Source organism: Canis lupus, chromosome 6 (genome assembly GCF_048164855.1).
Source record: "Canis lupus baileyi chromosome 6, mCanLup2.hap1, whole genome shotgun sequence".
Lineage (NCBI taxonomy): Eukaryota > Metazoa > Chordata > Mammalia > Carnivora > Canidae > Canis > Canis lupus.
Window position 1 is genome coordinate 49,700,425 of NC_132843.1, and position 22,554 is coordinate 49,722,978.

The 22,554-nt window shown below is 36.4% G+C and overlaps 1 protein-coding gene across 8 annotated transcripts in view; it reads right to left on the bottom strand.

Annotated features, from left to right (window-relative positions):
* The window catches only part of FMN2 (formin 2), a 370,841-nt gene that overhangs the window by 240,153 nt on the left and 108,134 nt on the right, over positions 1 to 22,554 (bottom strand). For 7 of the 8 annotated variants that reach the window (XR_012032920.1, XR_012032921.1, XM_072830426.1 and 4 more), the window contains 2 exons: positions 5,616 to 7,255; positions 3,841 to 3,985 (listed from right to left, as the gene is read on the bottom strand). Coding sequence is in view for 6 of the 8 variants with exons in the window: in XM_072830426.1 (XP_072686527.1) it covers positions 3,841 to 3,985; positions 5,616 to 7,255 (1,785 nt within the window). In the remaining 2 variants the exon portion in view is untranslated. The remainder of the gene's footprint in view (positions 1 to 3,840; positions 3,986 to 5,615; positions 7,256 to 22,554) is intronic. The other variant, XM_072830431.1, reaches the window with a different exon arrangement.

The window sequence follows — 22,554 nt, forward strand, 5'->3', positions numbered from 1 at the left end:
TCAAGAGCACAGTCTCTGGAGCCAGATGGTTAGAGTTTAAACTAGCCTGGAAGCATTAATCCCTTTACACCTTAGTTTTCTGTACTCTATACTGGTGATAATGCTGTCTACCTCATATGACAAGGAGGATTAAATGAGTCAATCAATATAAGCAGAATGCTAACAGCAATGACTGGTACATAGTAAAGTATAGTATGCCTTGTGGTTTCTTGTCATAATTCGTGCTATTATTAGTATTGTTGTTGCTACTACTACAACTGCTGCCATGTTTACCAAAATATACTTGTTTATGACCTCGTTTGACACAGGATTAACTAGAAACTTCTTTGTGAGGCAGCTCTTACTTTACTTTTCTGCTCAGGTTAAACTTAACCTTTAGTGAAACACAGAAGATCCTGAAGTAACTTAAGATCATTATTGTCATTAATATTTCTGTATTACCCCAGCAATAGAGAGGAGATTGGGCTAAGTGTTTATTAGTTCTAGAGCATTCCCTAATAATGGTCAAGTATGTATGCCTATCAGCATTTAAAACAGGCCTCATAAAAAACTATTTTTCCTATTTTCCTCCTGATTCTTTATGAAATGGAGTTATTGTTATTAAATTAGTAGATTGACATTTAATTGTGATGTATAAGTATCACACTCATTTGGTTAAGAACTATGTCAAATCAAAGTCTGATAAACTCACATATACCTTCTCAGCTAATCCTCTAATGTTTTAAATACTTTAAAATAAAGAATAAACTAAGAAGTCATCACAGAAATATATATGCTATATGAAAACAATAAGAAATGCTTTGTTTTAGGTTCCTTGAGGAAAAGGGGTCTGGAAATACAAGATATCCATCATTACTACTAGATACCCAAAGAGTAACCTTCTTTCTCCTCATGCCAAACGGCAACGTGCCCAGCTAAAGAATCTTCTATTATCAAGCTGAAAATGTCTCTTCTGAAAGAGTAAAAACAGCACAGGCACCTCATTAAATACCAGTGCATTTGACCACAGTCTTACTTTCAAGAAGACAGATCACAGAAAAATTATTTGGCTATTTTTAAATATTTAAAGAAAAACAGAACTTCTAGCTTCCATTGTATATAAGAAGAATTGCTTGAAATACCTCCATAAACATATGCCAGAGCATTAAAGGCTATTCATTTCACCGGACATGAATCATGAGGTACCAAAATGTCTGCACATACAATCAGTATACATTTCCCATAAAAAGGGGAACTATTTGCATGCATCCTGAAAATATATTTTCCTTAAACAAAATTTTAAATGTCTCAAGTAGATGGAATGAATAGATTTTTCTTCCAAATACAACAAAGTTAAATAAAACTAGGTTTCTTCAGCAATATATCACTTCACAGATTTTTCTCTCTCCAACATACGAAAGAAAGAAAGAAAGAAAGAAAGAAAGAAAGAAAGAAAGAAAGAAAGAAAGAAAGAAAGAAAGAAAACAAATCTTATCCCTTATCCCTCCAAAATCAGATCTGAAGTGGAGGGCTCAGTACCAAGAGCCAGGCCAAAGAGACGCAGAGCAAGCTTATCAGGAGTCATGATAGAGACTATTCCATTAACCCTGTTTGAAGTTGAAGGTCAACAGTAGCATCACCGTCAATAAGTGCTAACTATGACATTGGTGAAGTCTCTTACCCACAGTTTATGAAATGTCCTAATAACAGAGTAAGGTGATTGTGTCCAGATGATGTTCAGTACAGATGAACTATTCATGTGCAAAGAGGCCATCTCATGCCAACTAGTTGAATTTCAAGTTTTGATGATTTTAACATTGTATTTCAGTAAGCTAAAACTGAATATTATATCAAATAAGTCATGAAATCCGATAGTTGCTGGCAACATATGAAGCATCTTCCTTATCTGTGTTCACTCAATAGAAAAAAGTGATGATGGAAGGTGAGGGAGGTATCATTTGCCTTTCTGAGCATTTCATCCCTAGACGAGAGACATTCTGTGTCACATCTGCCCAGCACAGGCACCTCGTTAAATGACAATCCTAACTGCCTCACTGGCCTTGATACAGTCACTCTGACAAGATTCCTTGCCTAATTTTCCCATCTCTGACAGTCCATGAAAAGAAGTATGATTCAGACTAAGTGTGCTATATGCAAATGTACTGTGAAAAATATTTTTTTAATATTTATCTCTGCCAGAGAAAATGTGACTTCCATTTACCTTTATTCCCCTTAGCACTGCCACCTTGACCATACTAATTATTATGAGATGAATGATTTTCTGTTTTTTTAATAATTACTAGGCATAGTCATTGATATTTATAAGGTCCTCCTCCCTCAGTTAGTTGGTTTATTTTTAAACAAAATTTTATTCAGTGCCTACAATATGCCAGGTGCTGTATACTTCATCATAGTTCCTGAACTATGGTCACCAGAGGCCAACTTTACTACAATAAATGACTCTCAAAATTCAACTGCGTAATGTTTAGATTTGCGTCATTTTCAGATTAATAGAAATGCCTGGGGTGAGCCTGCCAATCCACTTAACTAGACATTCAAGGGGTCTAGTTGTGCCATTCAAATCCATCCTTCCCTGGCTAGATTTGGCAGTATCCATATGCTGGGAGTTGTCTGCTCTGAAATAAGTATCAACGGAAAAAACTGGGTCACACTACTAGCTACAGCTTTCAGGTCAGAGGCAAAAATTCCATTGGCTACCACTCATCTGGAGATAATAGTCCAGGAGAACAATGGGAACTTTGGGTCTCATTTCTCTCTCTCTTACTGCCCCCTAAGACCATGCACCATTCTCTTACTTCCATATACTTTTTCATTCACCCAGTAAAGTTAAGAAATGTAGCCACACCCCATTTTAGGGTAAATGATGGATACCAATAGCAGTAACTCCTATCTGGGGCTCATTATTGTGGAGTGTTGCTATACTTTCCTGAAAATGACACCCTTGAGAAATTTACAATATCATTTCATGATTAAGTCCACTGGGTGGATCAGTTGGGAAATGTTGCTTGGAAATGTTTTACTCCGGGGATCCCTGGGTGGCGCAGCGGTTTGGCGCCTGCCTTTGGCCCAGGGCGCGATCCTGGAGACCCGGGATCGAATCCCACATCGGGCTCCCGGTGCATGGAGCCTGCTTCTCCCTCTGCCTGTGTCTCTGCCTCTCTCTCTCTCTCTGTAACTATCATAAATAAATTAAAAAAAAAATTTAAAAAAAAAAAAAAAAAAGGAAATGTTTTACTCCAAATGCACTATTCTTTCTTTTTCTAACTCAGGTGTCACAAGATAGATCAAAGGATCTATCACAGAATAGAGATGTTGGTATTAGATATAAGACTTTCTTTCAAAAAAAAAAAAAAAGACTTTCTTTCATATGTCAAGTACAGTGTGATTGTTTAGCTGGACTCTAAAGAATGTCCAATTCCACAAAATACCAAACACATTATAGATTACTAAGGCCTGGACTTCTTACTTACTTGTATTTCTTTGCCTACTTTTAACCTTTCTTTCTATCCATACTAGTTCTCAGATGAATTTCAATCAACTGACAGTTTCTTTCTAGACAACTAATTCTAGAAACAAGCAATAGCTGAAATTTTGGGAATATGTATCACGAGGTTACAAATAAAATCATCAGGACATTATCGCTTGGCAGAGACAATGATTTATTGTTCTATTTGGGACAGTCTTATTTATCCACATGTCCCAAAATTCTAACTTCTACTATCTATAAGGAGTATGGAGGTTACACAGCTCAGAAAACAATTTCATTTTTTTATTCTAATCAAAGTTCACATTTATGCCCAAAACAGTTTCCAATATCAGGAAGCGCACAAAAGTACTCACTTGTTTAGCCTTGGTCTTTGTAATGGTGTCAGAAATAGGTTTCTTCCTCTCCTTCACAGCAGTTTTAGAAAATAATTCTTCAAATTCATGACAATCTATGGATGGCTCTTCAATTTTCTCCCAAATAAGTGAAGCACTGGAGTCTCTAAAGTTAAGCAAAAAACCAATGAAATAGCTATCAAATTGAACTATAAGATATCATTGTGAGTATAATAAACAAAAATGAAGAACAGAAGGAAAGAAGGGCAAGAGAGAAAAAAAGATGAGAGGTAGGAAGAAAAGAAGTATGGAAGGAAGGGAATAGGAGGGGGCAGGGAGAAGGGAGGACAAGAGGAAAGCAATAAGGAGGAAAAGAATACTCTTTTTAACACTGCCATTTGTTTTATCAACTTGATGATAAAGTTAAAATACCATCAATACAGAATGAAATCTTTGCCTAAAAAAAATAATTTCTAAGAATTCTTAGTTATCAAGTCCTGTATAAAAATGTAGAAGAAAAACCCCTCTCAGTATAAGCTATAAACGCAGGAATGCTTACTATCTCACAATTCCAACTTGACTCATCAGCTTTGTGGACTATGCATATGTTTAAAAAAGAAATTATTAAAAAAAAAAGAAATTATTTTATGATCCAAGGTAGCATCCTCCATCTCCCTACCACTTCCCTTCACTCTACAGTGACTGCAGATTCATGTCATACCACCTAAAAAGGGTAGGTCTATTTTTTAGAGCAAAGGAACAACAAAATAAAATAACTTCATATAATGTATCTGGATAAAACGAGTTTGGAGCATGATTTGAAATGAAGCATCAGTGTATATAAGTGACATGGCAATTATACAGAAAATAAGCTGTGAAGTTAGAAGTAGTCAAACTATATAGATTCTTCTCCCCTAGTCTGATTCAGTGAAGAGAAAATTAGTATAACATATGAGGAGGCCTGGTAAATATCCTATTCTAAATGCATGCCATATCATACAAAAAAAAAAATTCAAGGAATCATGAAAAGGTGTAACAAGGAAGTCCAGTGAAGTTTAAAGAGTATGTTTTGTCCCCCACTGGCACATTCCTCAACCAAGTATCACAGCACTGTCCTAGGAATCAGGGAAACCAACTATAGACTATGCATGGATAAGTATACCATACTTAAGCTTACCTTCTGGGAAATATTCTTTTATAAATATCATTCCCAAGTATGATTTTATAACTTAACACTGTGTCACCAATTATCTATAGAAATGCCAGGAAATTCTCAAAACTAAATTATTTCACACATGGCATATGGATTTGTGTATTTTTGTATAGCACATCTTTGAAGATAAAGACTATTGCAAGTAAAACTGGAATAGTAAGACAAGGCTGTGCCTTCAAAAGGTTGCAAAAAATATTCTCGAGGCTCAGTCTGTCTTAAGAATTTGATTTATGATTTATAAGCTATTTGTCAGAGTGAGGTTCTAAAACTATTCAATAGAGCATGTATGCTAAGAAAAATATATCCCTTCATCTTTACAGGGTTGATCAGACAGATATACAGATGGATAGCTGTACACCTTTTGATACATGTATGTCATTTGTTTTATATCTCTGATAATTCTGGAGAAAAGTCTAAAAATCTAAATAACAGATGCTTCACTAAACATTAATGTAAAAATCTACTGAAAAGTTTCAGAACAGTACTAAAAAAGTCATTAAAATATAATTTCCCCAAGAGTTGTAAAGACAAATGTTCCCTCATATTGACAAACTGTGCAAAGATGAGCTTCAATTCATGTTACCTTTTACTATGCAGTTGAATTCTCGTCCAATACAGAGGCTTCATGGGCCGACAAGGCTCTACTGGCTGCTTCCTACTCCCTCTGTCTTGGTTCAGCCCTAATCCAAACAAGCCAGCTGGCAATGGAGGAGGAAGAAAGCCACATACTTGTGGTGCTGATAAAGTGCTACTTCCAACTTGAGGGGGGAGTGGAGGGCCTGATCCAGGAAGCAGAGGGGGTGGGGGAATGCCTGCTCCAGAAGTGGGAGGGGGAGCTGGAAGGGGTGTAATCCCCATACCTGGCAAAGGAGGGGGAGGAGGTATTCCCACATGGGGAAGAGGAGGAGGAGGAGGTATTCCCATTCCAGGAAGGGGAGGGGGAGGAGGTATCCCCACTCCAGGAAGAGGTGGGGGAGGAGGTATTCCCATACTGGGAAGTGGAGGGGGAGGAGGTATTCCCACATGGGGAAGAGGAGGGGGAGGAGGTATTCCCATACCGGGAAGAGGAGGAGGCGGAGGTATCCCCACTCCAGGAAGAGGGGGGGGAGGAGGTATTCCCACTCCAGGAAGAGGTGGAGGAGGAGGTATACCCATACTGGGAAGCGGAGGGGGAGGAGGTATTCCTTCACCTGGCAGAGGAGGCGGAGGAGGTATCCCCACTACAGGAAGAGGAGGAGGAGGAGGTATTCCCATACTGGGAAGCGGAGGGGGAGGAGGTATTCCTTCACCTGGCAAAGGAGGGGGAGGAGGTATTCCCTCACCTGGCAAAGGAGGGGGAGGAGGTATTCCTTCACCTGGCAGAGGAGGGGGAGGAGGTATTCCTTCACCTGGCAGAGGAGGGGGAGGAGGTATCCCCACTACAGGAAGAGGAGGGGGAGGAGGTATTCCCTCACCAGGCAAAGGTGGAGGAGGGGGTGGTAGCATTTCTCTACCAGGCAGAGGAGGAGGTGTGGGGATGGCTGTACTGGGCAGAGCAGGGAAAGGGGGAGGTGAGGGAGCCACTATGTCCACTCCAGGCATGGAGCTGGAAGACTCTGTGCAAGGCAGAGGTGGTGAGGGTTGGATGCTATGGCTGTTTTCAAAGGAAGAGAAAACAGACTGTTCATGGCTGGTTTCAAATTCAGTATGAAGAGAAGGATGGGAAGGTTGTAACCCAGCCTGTCTTTGACCGTCAGACCAAGGAAGGGATGGAGGTGGTGGAGGCAAACTGGGCTGATGTGTGTCGAGCTGTACTGATATTCGCCTTGGAGACACAATCAAAGAAATCTCTGAACAGAATTTTGTCTGAGGTCCAGAAGGTGAGGAGGGCACAGCTGAGTCTCCACTTTCGGCCCCAGGTGGGTGGGGAGGACACTCTGGCAGTGCATTAACAGAAGGCAATGTTGGTATCCCACCCTCTTCTGTCGGGGACGTCTGGATTGACTTTGCCTCTAAAATCCTTTGATGGCGTACATCCTTTTCTCCTAACCTGAGAGCTTCAAGACAGACACCTTCTAAGGGTGCCATTCCATTCTGAGCCCCATGACGGCCGCTGGCCACCTCCATATCCAAGGCAGGATATTGCTTTTCCAGCTCAGCTATTTTGGTCCTCAGATCCTCAATGGTCTGTTCCAGCTGCTGAATTACAGTTGCCTGTCCTTCAGACTTCATCTCAAAATCTTCCTGAGGGGCAACAAAGTTAAATATAGTTAAATATAAAATGTGATCAAAAATATTAAAATAATAATTTTAAAACTTGCAAATTATATTTGTTTGTTGTAATACTTCCAGAAATATCCCTCCACAGAAAGATACTATTAGTGTTTGTATGTATCCCTTCTTTCTCACCCTTAGACTTCAAAGTGGTTTACACACACTGCCATAAAGTCCAAAGGCTCTTGTTTGTTCAATCTTTAAATGATATTACTAAAGACAAGCGGATCACTGACAACAGGGAGAAAAAATTCTGGTAATAAACGAATTTATTTCCAAGACAGCCTCCTCTCATACCTGCCCAGTAACACTTGCTACTACTATGTTCCCTAAAGACATTTTAAATCCTGTTTTAAAAATTATCACTACCTTTTAAAGGTAGTCATTGAAAGAGTCTCCAATAAGATTATTTGAAACAGCTCTGACATCCATATGCACATGTTACCATTTCACTTACATCATGTTTACTAAAACTTTAATTTTTTACCGAAGACATTTCAGAACGTGATGTCTATGACTCTGCACAATTTATGAAGACTCCTGATAACAACTGTGCCAATGTATGGATCACCCTCACCTCTAAACAGTGTCTTTCTTTCCCAAGGCATAGAATCAACCAGAAATACTTTAAGAAAAAGAAAATGCTTTGGGGGTCAATGGAGGGGAAAAGCCTTATGGGTAAATTAAATAAAAATAACAGATGAGCAAAATGCATTTAGAAGAATAAGGTAGGGGTAAAGAAAAAGGAGGAAAAAAGGAATAGGAGAAGGTAGAAGAGATAAGAGACAAACCCCAGCTATGTGAAGCTGCAACATTGGACAACTGCTCAGGCAGACATGGATTTGCTCATTCAAGGCTCGCATACAAGGCAAAGAGAATGTGGGAGAGTTCTCAAAGTAAGAGCTGTTTCTACAGAGTGTCCCAGGGCTTTCCGCAGATGATCCCAACAGGGGTCTCCATAAAGAGCCATAGTCCACAGACATACACATCTATTACCTTCCCCATATGGGAGCCTGAACCTGCCACTTCAGACCTGCTCTTTACAAATAATGCAAGAATAATTAAGAGGTAATATCAAGATTATGTTAAGTATAAAACTAAACTCATATTCTGCTTGCCCAAGATTAAACTCTGGATACAAGAAAACTCTCCACAAAATAAAAAATAAGCTTTTTATTTCCCTTTTATTAAATCCAAAACAAATAACCCATCTGCAATGGAAAATTTGTAGATGGACAAGACAGAAATGTTCTTTCTATAAATGTATGTACAATATTTACTATAAATGAAGAATTTTTGGTGCTATGTGTATAGTTCTTAAAAAAAAAAAAAAAAGTCCTCAGAGCTAGTTCCCTATCCCTCCCATGGGAAGTAAAGAAGGTATAAACTTGGTAGTCTTTTGGTTTTTTAAGATTTTATTTATTTATTTTTTATTTATTTATTTATTTATTTATTTATTTATTCATTCATTCATTCATTCATTCATGAGAGGCACAGAGAGTGAGGCAGAGAGATAGACAGAGGGAGAAGCAGGCTCCTTACAAGAAGCCTAATACGGGACTCGAGCCCCAGAGCAGGATCATGCCCTGAGCTGAATACAGACGCTCAATCACTGAGCCACCCAGGCATCCCTTAATTTAGTAGTCTTAATACTAATCCCTGTAACTTCTTCCCTGGAAACTCTATCTTTTATTACAACATTTAACTTCCTTTAGATCAGTTATGATGCCTGTTGAGAACTAAAGAGAGCTTGTAACCTCAAAGGCATGGCCTTTCCACAAAGTGCTTTGTCATGTAATGCCACATAGCCCTTACTATGGAAGAAAACTAAAAAGGAAACTAATTTACTTTTCAACTAATAAAGGAATGTAATTTACTTTAAACAGGCAAAATTTGAGGGACTATTTATTTGTAAATATAGATTTTATATATATATATATATATATATACATACATATATATAGGTACTTTGTTGCTACTTTTCACCGATGTCTACATTGGTGTCTACAAAAGTATTACAATGCATAGTTTGAGAAATCATGTCATTTTCTAAATAGTTCATGGTAAAAAAAAAAAAAAAAAACTATAATAAAGAATACCCTTTTTGAGCACTCATTTCTTAAATGTTATTACCGAGACCAGCTCTTTTTCATTGTAGATTTGAATATAATGAAAGCACTATATGACCTCTTCTTCATAAAGCCATTACTCTCAGGAGCAGGAAACATAACAGGCTTTCCTAACACAGAGAAGAAGACAGAGACTTAAACAAAATGCCAAGATGAAGGAATTCATCCCAAACGAAACAACAAGATAAGGTCATGGCCAGAGATCTAATTGAAACACATATAAGTAATATGCCTGATGGAGACTTTAAACAACAATCATAAGGATACTTACTCACTGGACTTGAGAAAAGCATGGAAGACTTCAAGGAGGCCCTTACCACAGAGATAGAAGAGTTAAAAAACAGTCATAAATGAAAAGTGAAATGACCAAGATTACAAACAGACTAGATGTAATGAAAACAAGGATAGAAGAGGCAAAGGAATAAATAAGTGATATAGAAAATAAAATGATGGAAAATAATGAAGCTGAACAAAAGAGAGAAAGAATAATTATGGAACACAAAAATAGACTTCGGGAACTCAGTGACTCCATTAAATATAATAACATTCACATTATAGGAGTCTTAGAGGAAGAGAGATAAAAGGGGGCAGAAAATTTATTTGAGGAAATCATAGCTGAAAACTTTCTGCATCTAGGGAAAGAATATAATGAAAGCATATAAAAGTAAAAGACAAGAAGGAGGACAACAAGTAAGAGGAGGAATTAATCCTAAATCATGACAGCTTAGCAACTATTGTAATAGCAACTATTACACTTCTTTCTACATGAATTTATGCTCCCACATTTACAAGCCAACTAGTCCAACACAGCACTCAAAGACCATGAGCATAGAAGGTCATAGTACCAGCGACTAGAAAGATTCCGGAGATTTTTAAGCTTTTCTGATTACTTATACAGCCAGCAAGAAAAAGGTAGAAGAGTATTCCATTACATATGCTATACCAGAAAAAGACTTCTTAAATGGAATCAAGACAATTTTGCAGTTATTGTGGATTGACTCTCCCAACCTCCAGCTCCTTCTCCTTCTATATGCAGAAGTGGGAAGAAAAAGTACATTTATAGCTCCCTTGCAATTAGGTTCATCCAATTAGATGCAGTTGCCCAGAGATTTAGCAAGTGGAATAAGACAGGAGCCATACTCCAGTGTCCTTAACTGTTCTTAGCAATCAAGATCTGCTAACTGGAAGCTGCTCTAGAACAGTGTTCTACTGTCCACTCTCCAGTTTCCAACAGTAGCCTCAAAGATTTTAGCTTCCCTGGTATACCAGTTGTATATGATCCCTTTGAAAAGTTTCAGGCTAGACACAGATCTTTCAAATTTTTTAACCTTTCCTGAAAAAGTTAACTTTATATAGTAAACCCTTCTGTTTAATATATTTAGTATGGTTTCTTGTTCGTCAATAAAGCCTGATTGATAATAACTAGTTACTAATACTTCAGATTAAAATATGAAGGGAAAAAAGGATCTTCCTGTAAGCAGCCCAAGGTGATCTCTAAAAATGATTCACTTTCACTTGACCCAGAAAATCCAAAAACATCATGCAAATCAAGAGGTTCAAATCTTCATGTTCACTTTAAGAACATCACCCAGGGCACGCATATGGGAAAAGCCACTAAGTATCTGAAAGATGTCACTTTACAGAAGCAACAAGCGCCATTCCATAGACACAATGGTGCTATTGGTAAGCATATCCAGGCCAAACACTAAGGCTGGACACAGGGTCAGTGGCCCAAAAAGACTGCTGAATTTTTATTTATGTGACTAAAATGCAGAAAATAATGCTGAACTTAAGGGTTTAGATAATGATTATCTGGTCATGGAGCATATCCATGTAAACAAAAGCTCCCGAACACATACTGCCAGATTTATATAGCTCACAGTCAGATTAACCCATACATGATCTCCCATTGCCAGAATGAGATGATCCTTACTAAAAATGTAGTTTCTAAACTAGAAGAGGAGATTACATAGGAAAAAGGAGAGAGAGAGAGAGAGAGAGAGAGAGAGAGAGAGAGAGATTCCAGAAGAAAATTAAGAAACGAAAACTTAAAGCCTAAAAATCCATTCAGCATAAAATAAATGCATATAAAAGTGGTTTTTTTAATTGTGGAAAAAAGATTCTTCCTTAAAAAATGAAAAAAATAAAACAACTATATTCTTATTTCTTAAACAATTTTTTCTCCTAATGGTAAGCATGAACAAATTGTTAGAATTAAAATGACCCAAGTTTAATTTTCTACAGCACAAACTTTCCAGCAAAAGTATATAATGCCATGATATACAATTTTTATGAAAAGACGGTCATTTTTTTATAATATCAATTATAACATTAGAGAAATTCATCCTTTTTTCCCAGTGGCCTCTGACAATCCTCTGATAAGCAAAATAATATTTTCATACATATATGTTAATTACTATCCTTACCAAATTAATTCTGTCAGGTACTCATTAATCAATCACTTTGCATGTGATTCAGGTTCTCCATCACCATCCCCTGACTTCAGGAAATTCTACACCTACTGCAAGACTAACAATTTAACCTTACATTGTATTTGTATCATGTGGCTTAAAACATCGAAAAACATTGATAAAATGACACTGCCCAAACTAAAGCATGGTAGATAATAACAGATGGTCTAAGTTAAGTAGGGATAGAATTGGGGTTGGACCTAATTTTATAAGTGGTCAATTTATTAGAGTATATTGTTCTGTTACTTATTTTACTTACGTTCTTTAAAAAGTGATAATTGAGGGCACTCAGATAAGAAAAAGATGAGAAAATAAGGGAATGACACATTCCATAAACTTTATAGGTTTTCAAATGTAAGATACAATAAGAACTAGAATGAGGAGGAAATGGCAGGGGAAATAGACAACGAAACTCAAAAACTGACTTTGCAGTAAATATAGTGATGCTAAACTTGTGGTGCCAGGAAGGTGGTGAAGTCAAAGAATTCATAGAGAATAAACAGACCACAAAGACAAAAGGCTGATATTTGCATAGAGGATTGCTTTGTAGAGATAATTATTACAGAGGACATGGAAAAAGGTTGGAGTGAGAGACTATCTGCTTCTTACATTAATTCCAGTGTAGAGAGAACAAAAAACCAATTTGCTAAAATTTAGATTCCCCCTCTATGACCCTATCTTTACATTCAACATCCCAGCCCTACTCAATGTTACAATCCTCCTTTTCTATTCCAGGAAAAAACAATTAAGCTCATCTCAAACTTTAACTGATTAACCCATAAAATAAGGCCAGCCAGCCATCTATTCTTACAGAGTAGCCAAATGTATGTAAGATTTTTGGTTTTGAATTCAGCGGGAAGTCTTCAAAGAATCTTATCTGACCTTCCTTATCCAGAGTTATCAATGGAGGGCTGGCTGGCTCTCAGAGAGTACCAATTTCATCAGCTGAGACATTCCTATACAGCTATTTAGTGAAGGCTGTTTTGCCTATCATCAGTAAGAGTTGGCTTCTATTTGGGTTATATTTTTCATTTTTTTTCAAAGATTTATAAAGAAATTTACATGGTAAATAATAATTCCTATCAAGAAAAAAAAGACTGCCTATTCTCTGGCCATTTAAACAAAAGTCCTCTTAGGGCCCACCCACAAAGCTCAGATTTAATCTCTGAGAGCCTGCCAGGCACTCAGTGGTCCATGGAAGGCCCTCAAGTGGAGAGCCTGTTCCTTGTGTCCTGTGCCTGGTACTTAATCTTCCATCTCTTTAGGATATATACCTAGATAGAGGCCTATCAGATCCTCAAAGGACTTAACAATGGTAAAACACTACTTTCTATTACCTTTAGACTTCTAAACTTTTCAAAAAGACAGCATTTCCAATAATTATGTGACGGTTTACCCAACACTAATGGTTCTCACTATTAAAAATTAAAATAAACAAATTTTTTAAAAGGAGAATAGAAAATAAGTAATCTATAATTTTGCACAGAATCCAAATAATGGGTACATCCTATAAATGGGGAAAAGATAACAAGTTGACTTTAGTTATTCAAAACAGTATGTAAAAAAAAAAAAACAGTATATAATACACCTTATATATTACTAATGTTGAGATTGTTTGTATTTTAAAATATTACTTCAATCCCCTAAATCACTATAAGTAGTAAAGTCTGCCATCCACTTTGGCTGAACAATTATATACAATACGTCAGCCAAAATTCTTCTATTCCTGTATAATCTTATATGTGGGTGGTGATGGTTAGTTCTTATAAATTGTTTGAACACTTGCATATCACAAAATACAAGTTTCCATTAAAAAATAAAATGTTCACCAAAATTTTTTTCCAATTACAAGATTATCTGATTCCCAGAAAAAGAAACATTAATGTAACATTAAGGCTAAAACTGTCAAAAAGGAAGCCAAGATACACTCAAGTAAAGCTTTTGGTGAAAAGTTAATTTGCTCGTCTTTGAAACTTTATGATGTTTATAATGTAAGCAAGATACTTTCAGAGCCTGGAATACAAAAACAGCTATTGGTAAGTTAACACTGTGATAATTTATTTTGTAAATGTTAATATGAGATATGTAATTTATTTTCTATCATATTCAGATTTTCAAGTTCTGCTGAATTCTAAGGCCATGTTACTGGCAAGTTAAGATACCTCTAGACATCTGTAAAATATAAATCCTACTCTTCAGAGAAGCATATAAATTCTCTGTCATGATCTAAATTCTAAACAACATTCTAAGGTTTTTGAACAAACCAATGGCATTCCAGATTTACAATAAGCCAACAGATGCTATACATGATTATAGGCAGGAAAAGAAATCCAGATTTTAAATAGATAAGATTATGGACAAAAATAAAGTACCATCAATTTCAAGTTTGAAAAGGAAATCTCAGGAAAGGAGAGAATATCAGAATACATGATAAGTAGAAAATAACTTACCTAGGTCTTCTTTAAACAGAACATATTACGGGAAAAAAAGAGCTTCACACAGAGAGCTAAAATGGTATCTCTGGAATCCTTACAATGAAACAGATGAACTAGTGAAATTATAATATCATCAAACTGGAATGGATATGACAAATCTCTTCCAATCCCTTCATTGCATAGATGAGAAATGTGAGGGGGAGGGATTAGTTAGAACTCATAATTGGCCGTATTCCTTTTAACATCTCCTTATTGCAATAGTTGATAACAATTTGATCAATGGAAAGTCAACATCCCTAGTGCATAACCAAAGTAGAAGTAATAAACATGATAAGGAAAGGGGGTCAGGAAAAAAGAGAAAGAAATGGCAAAGAGAACCTGCCTTTTTGGTATCCCTACATCTTCTGAATTTTCTCTCTAGTTATTTGAGCTAGAGTTGTGGCAACATTCTGAACCATGTTCTAAAGCAATATAGTCCCAAATAGTGCAAGGAAAAAAAAATACTATTTTATTATAGTTTTATTTTCATTAATGATCTATGGATATAAGGTACACCTCAGTTTTCCACCTCCTTACCACCTTCCTTAACATCCAACTAATCCCCAACATCAAAGACTTCATAAAAAGCAAAGTTTGGAGGAAATCAATGGATTAGATATGTTAGCCAGAGTGGTAGAGCTGCTTTGCACCTTGCTATCCTCTTACATTACTGTCCCCATAATCCCTCCTGTTCTTCTTTTGTCTGTAATTTTATGCTCTCTCCTTCCCATTTCTTTTTCTCTGTTCCCTTTTTATTTTTTGGGGGGAGCAGGGTACCAAACCTACAGTAACTCCCAAGACTTTGTCCTTTAGCCCACTATCTTTTCCATGAATGCTGCGAGAACATCAATTTTTACGTCTTTAGTCTTCATCTCTATATGATTATTTCCTTGTTTTCCTCACTTTCTTTTCCATATTGTGATCGTTTAGCTATCATTGCATTTTGATTACTCTGTATTTTCCTTGAATTTAAAATGCATTTATTTCCAAAGAAATATCAACTCCATGCCTTATAGTTTATCTAGGAATAGTAATATCTTTCAATTATTTTTTCTAATTCACTAGCCCATGCTGTGTACCAGAATCACATGGAGGACTTGTTAAAACACAAATTCCTAGTTCCCACCCTCAGAGTTTCCAATTTGGTAGTTCTGGAGAAGGGCCTGGGAATTTGCATTTCTAATCAGGTCCCAAATGCTAATGCTGCTGGTCCAGGGACCACACTTTAAGAACTACAACCAAAGTATACCCTAGACGTGGTTGCCAAATCCATTATTTCAACCTTTGGCTGCTACCTTCTCTTTTATCAGATCAGCACCTTAGTTCAGATTCTCCTTACCTGACTATGGGGACATAAGGAGAGTTTAATAAGTGGTCCTCTTTTCTGGCTCTATTTTCCCTCCTATTTCCCTATTAATTCTCCATTCTCTTGCCAGATAATTGTATCTTAAGCATTAATTCATGTACTTTCTTGCTCAAAAACTTATGGCTCTTATGCTCATATGTTATGCATAAGACATTTTAAATTCTCTACTTGGCTCACAAGGTCTTTCACAGCTTGTAAAAAGTAGATACCCTATTACATACCCTGCCTACTGCAATGGGGTATTGTGAGGATTACACAGATACAGTCAGTTATCATTATTCACAGTTGTTATACTCTATAAAGTGGATAATTAATTAGTGAATACTCAACCATAGATCCTAGGGAAAATACAGAGTTAGGTTCCTACAAGCCTTTGGCAACAACATTTTCATCAACTGATCAATACATAACCTTGTTTTCTCTTCGTTTCTATTTAAAGTCACCTTGTGTAATATATATTGTGGATTTATAGCCATTTTACTCACACAATAGCACTATTAACTCCTGTGTGAATGAAGCGGATCTAATATATGCATTGTCTCCCTGAGGCACGTCACATCTTCCCAAACATGGGAACACTAGACATCACTGAAGCACAATGCCCAGGGGGTCATTATAAACAGTGAGAACAAAAAGCACAGAGGCAAAAAATATGGCACTAAATATATTGCAAAAAGGATACTTGTTTACAGTATAAGCTGAAACAAGAAGGTAGAGTATCACCTTGGTCCACCTCAGCTGGGAAAGTGCATGTAGGGCAACTCAAATTGTTCACCGCTTTGTGTATGTCTACAAATGAACATGAAAGCCTGTGAGTATTGATTTTAGGGATACAAACATTGCAGAACGTATTCTGCATATACAGAATCTATGAATAATGAGGATCAACTAAATTATGAAAACAACTTTCAAAATCAGATATAACAACAATAATAACAAAAATAACAGCTAACATAGAGTGCCTACTATCTGTCAGGAGCACTTAAATTAATGCTTTTAAATGAATACACTTAAATTAATTCATTTAAATCTCACAAAACCCGTATGAGATAAAAGTTTATAGATGAGGAAACTAAGGCACAGGGAGTAAAATAGTATGCTTAGGTTTGCCAGCTAAAAGAATAGTGGTATTTATGCCCAGGGAAACTGGTCCAAAGCCCACATCCTCAACTACCATGTATGAATAGAGGCGAATTTTCTATCACTCCCAATAAGCACCTTCTGCTCTAGTCAGTGTGGTCTCCTACTAATTAGCCCTTCATCAATATTTTCTGAGCTCCTAAAAAAATGTCAAGTGCTATGTTAGATACGGGAGGCACAGAGAAAATAAGGACAGTCCCAGAGTAGGGATGCCAAAAGAACTCTCCAGACTGAAGTCTCAGGGATTTTCTCTAAGTGGAAGTAAAGTTTAACATGAGTTTAGATTAAGAAACAGGAATTAGCACAAAAACATATAAAAAGACAGATATGAAGGATCTCAAAACTAGGCTATTTTTCAGAAAACTAGGGTATTTTTTAATGCTAGAACAAACCAAACATAGGAAATAGTGGGTGGTAAGGCTGCAGATGGAGGATGGCAAGGAAAAGCCTGTATGTCAAGCTCAGGGGCCTGATTTTTTTTTTTTTTTTTTCCCTCAAATACTAGGAGCAGTCATTGAATGAGTCCTAGCAGATATCAGACATAAGTAAATCTGGAGTTTAGAAAGATGACTCAAGGCATTGTGGAGGAAAGATTAGAGGGGATTAAGAGAGGAAGTATAGAGTCCTGTTGGGGACTATCCCTGCAATCCAGATAAGACTGGGCCCCAGGCAGAGGCCCAGGAGGTGGAAAGCAAAGCTGGGTTGCTAGAGGAATAAATTGAGCCACCTCTTAATGTCACCTGGTCACCCGAACTATTCTATTGTGTCCTCCCTCAAGCCCCCTTGCCAAAATGCGACATTCACGTTCACCTTTGTGCCTTTATTCTCTTTTCTCACCTGAAATTCACTCTCCTTCCCTCCATCTGTCCAAAACTGATCACTTTGAAGACTTGATCTAAATTTCAGCCTCCCTAAGTTGTCCTTAATTACATTTTCTCAATAATATTTCCCCTTTTTTTTTTAAGTTCTGCAATACATTATTATACTAAACATCTCAGCAGGATCACATTATATCTTGCAAATCATTTCCTGTATATGAAAGAGCCTGGGACCTTACAATTGTGTGAATTTCCTTCAATACCTACCACAAATACCTTGTGCATAGTATTTCAACAGATGTCCAATAAAGGTTAAGCAACCAAGCTAAGAACTTCTATTGGCTCGGCTATTCTTTCAGGTCAGTTGCTTGAACTATTTGTCATTCTCTGTAGGACATCAACAATGTTGTCTGGCACAAATGAGGTTTATACCATCTAACATTCAACAGAACAAAGATATAACGTCATTTCACCTCCCAGCCCTACTGCCCTAGAGTAAAGAGAAAACAGTGTAAGATCTAATTCTTTCTTCACATTCTCATCTCAAATTTTAACTGTTTTTCAGATGCTAATGGCTTTTCATTCTTAAAATTAAGAACACTTTCTCTTTTCTCTTTATTTCTGTAGTTAAAATGTCTTAATTTTTCTCTGAGCTAGTAGAGGGTTTCCACAAAATGAAAATATATTTTCCAGAAAAATCCTTTCTTCCTCTTAACATATTATGGTAAATACCTTGCCCAAATATTACCCATTTTCAATGTGAGTGCCTCCACCACTGTGTCCTGCATCTCTACCCTTCCCAACCACCTCTTACCCTGCCCCTCTCCAGACTCACTGGGTCAATGTGTTTGTCAAACGCCTAAGAATGTTCAGCCTGAGGTAACATCAAGGATGGCTAGACTGACTCATGTTTTCTCCCTTCAACCATCTCTCTGCCTCTCTCCTTTAACCTCTATTTTCCTTAACATGGTTTATATTTTGGTTGTTTACTTGTCTTGTAAATCATCACTTTGTAGGTTTATAATAACCATGGAAATTCATCATTAGAGTTTTGAAGGAACTTAAACAATTTTTTCCAACCCTTTGATATGTGTAATACATTCCAACAAAATTCAAGTGGCTTCTTATTTTTATAAGTCATCATTATCCTTTCAGAATTATATTCACCCCACACATTTCTTTTGATCTGACCCATACTTCTTTTACTCTCTAAATTTTTCTATCCCAAGACACATGTGAGTAACTCTCAAGCACCATCAACTAGGCTACCTCATATTACTCACATCTATTTCCTTGATTTGTTCCCAAATAAAGATGTTTCTGAAACTAATAATAAATTGTACTGGGTGGGTTTTGTATATGAAGAGCACTATAATAAACACTTTTACAGAGAACCAATGGAAAAAATATTTAATTCCTCAAATGAGTTTGTGATAAATTAGGCATTGAGGAGATCCAGGAGCACTGATCAGAGCAGGATCCTAAGAGAGAGTTTTGTTTTGAAGATTTTTTTTAATTTATTCATAAGAGATACAGAGAGAGGCAAAGACATAGGAAGAGGGAGAAGCAGGTTCCTTGTGGGGAGCCCAATGTGGGACTCCATCCCAGGATCCTGGGATCACAACCTGAGCCAAAGGCAGATGCTCAACCGCTGAGCTAACCAGGTGTTCCCTGAGAAGAGTTTTTAAGCCAATTTCAAAGAAAGTTAAAATTGGACTGATATAGGATTTTGCCAGTTATCTCAAGTCATAAGCATTTTGCTGAACTTTGAGAATTTATTTGCAGATGAACTATCCAACATATGGGGTAAGAGAGTGCTGATATTGTTTAATTTCTTTTCATTATCCAAGACTTGTAATAGACATGGCTATACACAATTCATAAAAACCATAATGTGTAGAGAGCCTTAACTTTCAACTGTCTGATATTATCAATTCTTACCCAAAGCTTGAATTTTTAAACATCAAGTTTTATTCTATTTACCTTTCAACTGGTCCATTTGCATTAGAAAGGTATAAGGAGTTTTAGGAAAATGCTTCATTTTATAGGTATAGTTGACTCTTGAATAGCACAGTTAGAGGCACCAACCACCCACACATCCAAAAATGTCTGTATTACTTTTGACTGCCCCAAAACTTAACTACCTGTAGACTAAAAGACTTAGTGATAACATAAACAGTTGATTGACACATATTTCATATGTCATATGCATTATATACTGCATTCTTACAATAAAGTAAGCTAGAAAAAAGAAAATAGGATTAGGAAAATCATAAGGAAAATACATTTATAGTACTGTATTTATGGGAACAAAATCCACATATAAATGAACTTGCACAGTTCAAACCCAGGTTGTTCAAGAGTCAACTATAATTTCAAATGCAAAAAAAAAAAAAGTTTAAATTGTAGTAACCAGTTTTGCTATTGTATATTAATCTTTAATATAGAGGCAAACATTTTTAGACATTATAATTATATGTTGTAGAATTTAAGAGTTTACTGTTTAAATAGTATTTCAAATTATGAAAAATTTTAAAACAGAATTGAAAGACAGTCCTATTTGTTTTTTGAAATAATCCTTTAGGCATAGCAGATTTTCAGAGTGTAGCACTTGAAAATAATCAATAAATGAGGTCCTAAATAATGTAGTTTTATCTGAAAACTTTCTAATTCTATAAAGCCATCAATAAAACCCTCAGGGAGAAAGCTATAGTTCTTTCTCCTTGCATAAGTGCCAGCTCTATTTGCTTTAAGCATCAGACTCTCTGACAATACCACAGCCTTTACCTTCTTTTAGTTGAGAAAAGATTTTATGAGTCATGTGTTTTTTCTAGGGATATGGAGCTCTCAGAATTATTAACTACACGGAAAGAGTAAAAGTCAAAACTCATTCAAATAAATTCCAGTGTGCTCAGATTGAGAGAACAGGTGCCTGAACTCACATCTGAAGAAAAACTTAAGAGGGTGCTTTCCAACCCTGCTCCATGCCTCTGACTAAGCAGTCCTAGAGATCTCGCATTACAACCACAGAATAATGCAGGCAGCCTGGGATGGACCAGAAAAACTCTTCTATTCATCATTTGTACAGAGTAAACTGGCTTAAAATCTCGCATAGCCTTCAGCAGTGGTAATTTAGAGAGATACTGAACTGCCATCTAGTGACTAAGAAGAAAAAAGCAGGGTACTTCACATGAAAACTAAATTGTAAGTTTTTTGAGTCATGAAACACTGAGGTTAGCAAAATTGGCATGATGTAGCACACCAAAGTCATGCTAAAACTTAAAAATGTATAGGTAAACTAATGAGTCTATGTGCCTCTGAAACATATCTTGACCTCTGCCTCTTACAAATGATATAGTTTAAATATAATGGGACAACTTTTAAAATAAACTTTTCATCTATCAATCTAATGATTTTGGCAACTATTCATAAGGCAATTGCTCATGTTTAAGTATAATTTGTATCATACTATAGCAAACATGTATAAAATCAAACAGACCTATATTTGAGTCCTGGCTCTTAACCCTTTCTCAATTCTCTGATTGTAAATAAGTTAACTACTATAAACATCTTTTTCTGTATTAGTTAAACATTAATTATAATAGCTATTTTAAAGAACTATTATAAGAACTGCATAAAATAATACAGTGAAAGAGTATGTGCACAGTAGATTGGTAATTAATTCAATTTTCCTGTATCCCTTTGATGGCCACTTAGTTTCAGCACTTATGAAACATACACATATCAAAGGAAGGAACCAATCTATAAGTAAACTGATGACAAAGAAAGTAAGCAATGTCATTGTTGAGGATTTAACCTTAATTGCTTCCAAATTATTTTTTCCTCTCAATTACTTTCGGCTTCTAGAGAGTTCACTGGCAACAAGGAAAGATGTGAAATTTAAATCCATCTATTTCATCGCTGAGGTTCCAAAACTAGAACATCAAGCATTTGTAAATCACCCAGTGCCATCAGGTTTTCTGCTTATTACAATATATTTTACCACGGTTCACAGCTCAAGAAAAATAGAAAAATCACTATAATTTTTTTAAGATTTTATTTATTTATTTGACAGAGAGAGAGCACAAGCAGAGGGAGTAGCAGAGGGAGAGGAAGAAGCAGGCTCTCCACTGAGCAGGGAGCCCAATGCGGGGTCAATCCAGGATCCTGGGATCATGACCGGAGGCTCAACCAACTGAGCCACCCAGCCTCCCTGAAAAATCACTCTAATTTTATATACATGAATAGATACCTTGAATCTTGGTACATAGAGCAAAGTTGCACATGTTTATCATTTTTGATAGTATAGATTATATTTTGTTGAGGCTTTCTTTGGCATTATCATGTATCACAAAATTAAGTAACATGTAAATTTAGGAACATGTAAATCTAGTATATTACATTAGATATACTTAGTCATGCCTCAAAAAAAAAGGCTATAAAAATGAGGGGATATTTTGAGGGCACTATTTTTCTTAATTATTCCTGAACTTATTTCTCTTTACCTCTTTTTATCTTTCTTCATCTCAATCACTACTGGCTAATCATTACACAGTTAATTAACTGAGAACACCATCCCTCTCCAAGTGCCCTGGCCTCACATAGTTCTCTGCTCTGACAAAAAGCTAAAAGAACATGTTTTATGACACTATCCTTAAGAGTGTCCTTAACCTTACAATAATGGGCAATGTGGCTACATTTTTTGATTGCTATTACTATTATTATTATTATTTTAATTTAGAGAGAGAGAGTGCACATGGGGGTGGGAAGGCACAGAAGGAGAGAGAGAATCTTAAGCAGGCTCCATACCCAGTACAGAGCCTGAGGTGGGGCTCAATTTTACCACCCTGAGATCATGACCTGAGCTAAAA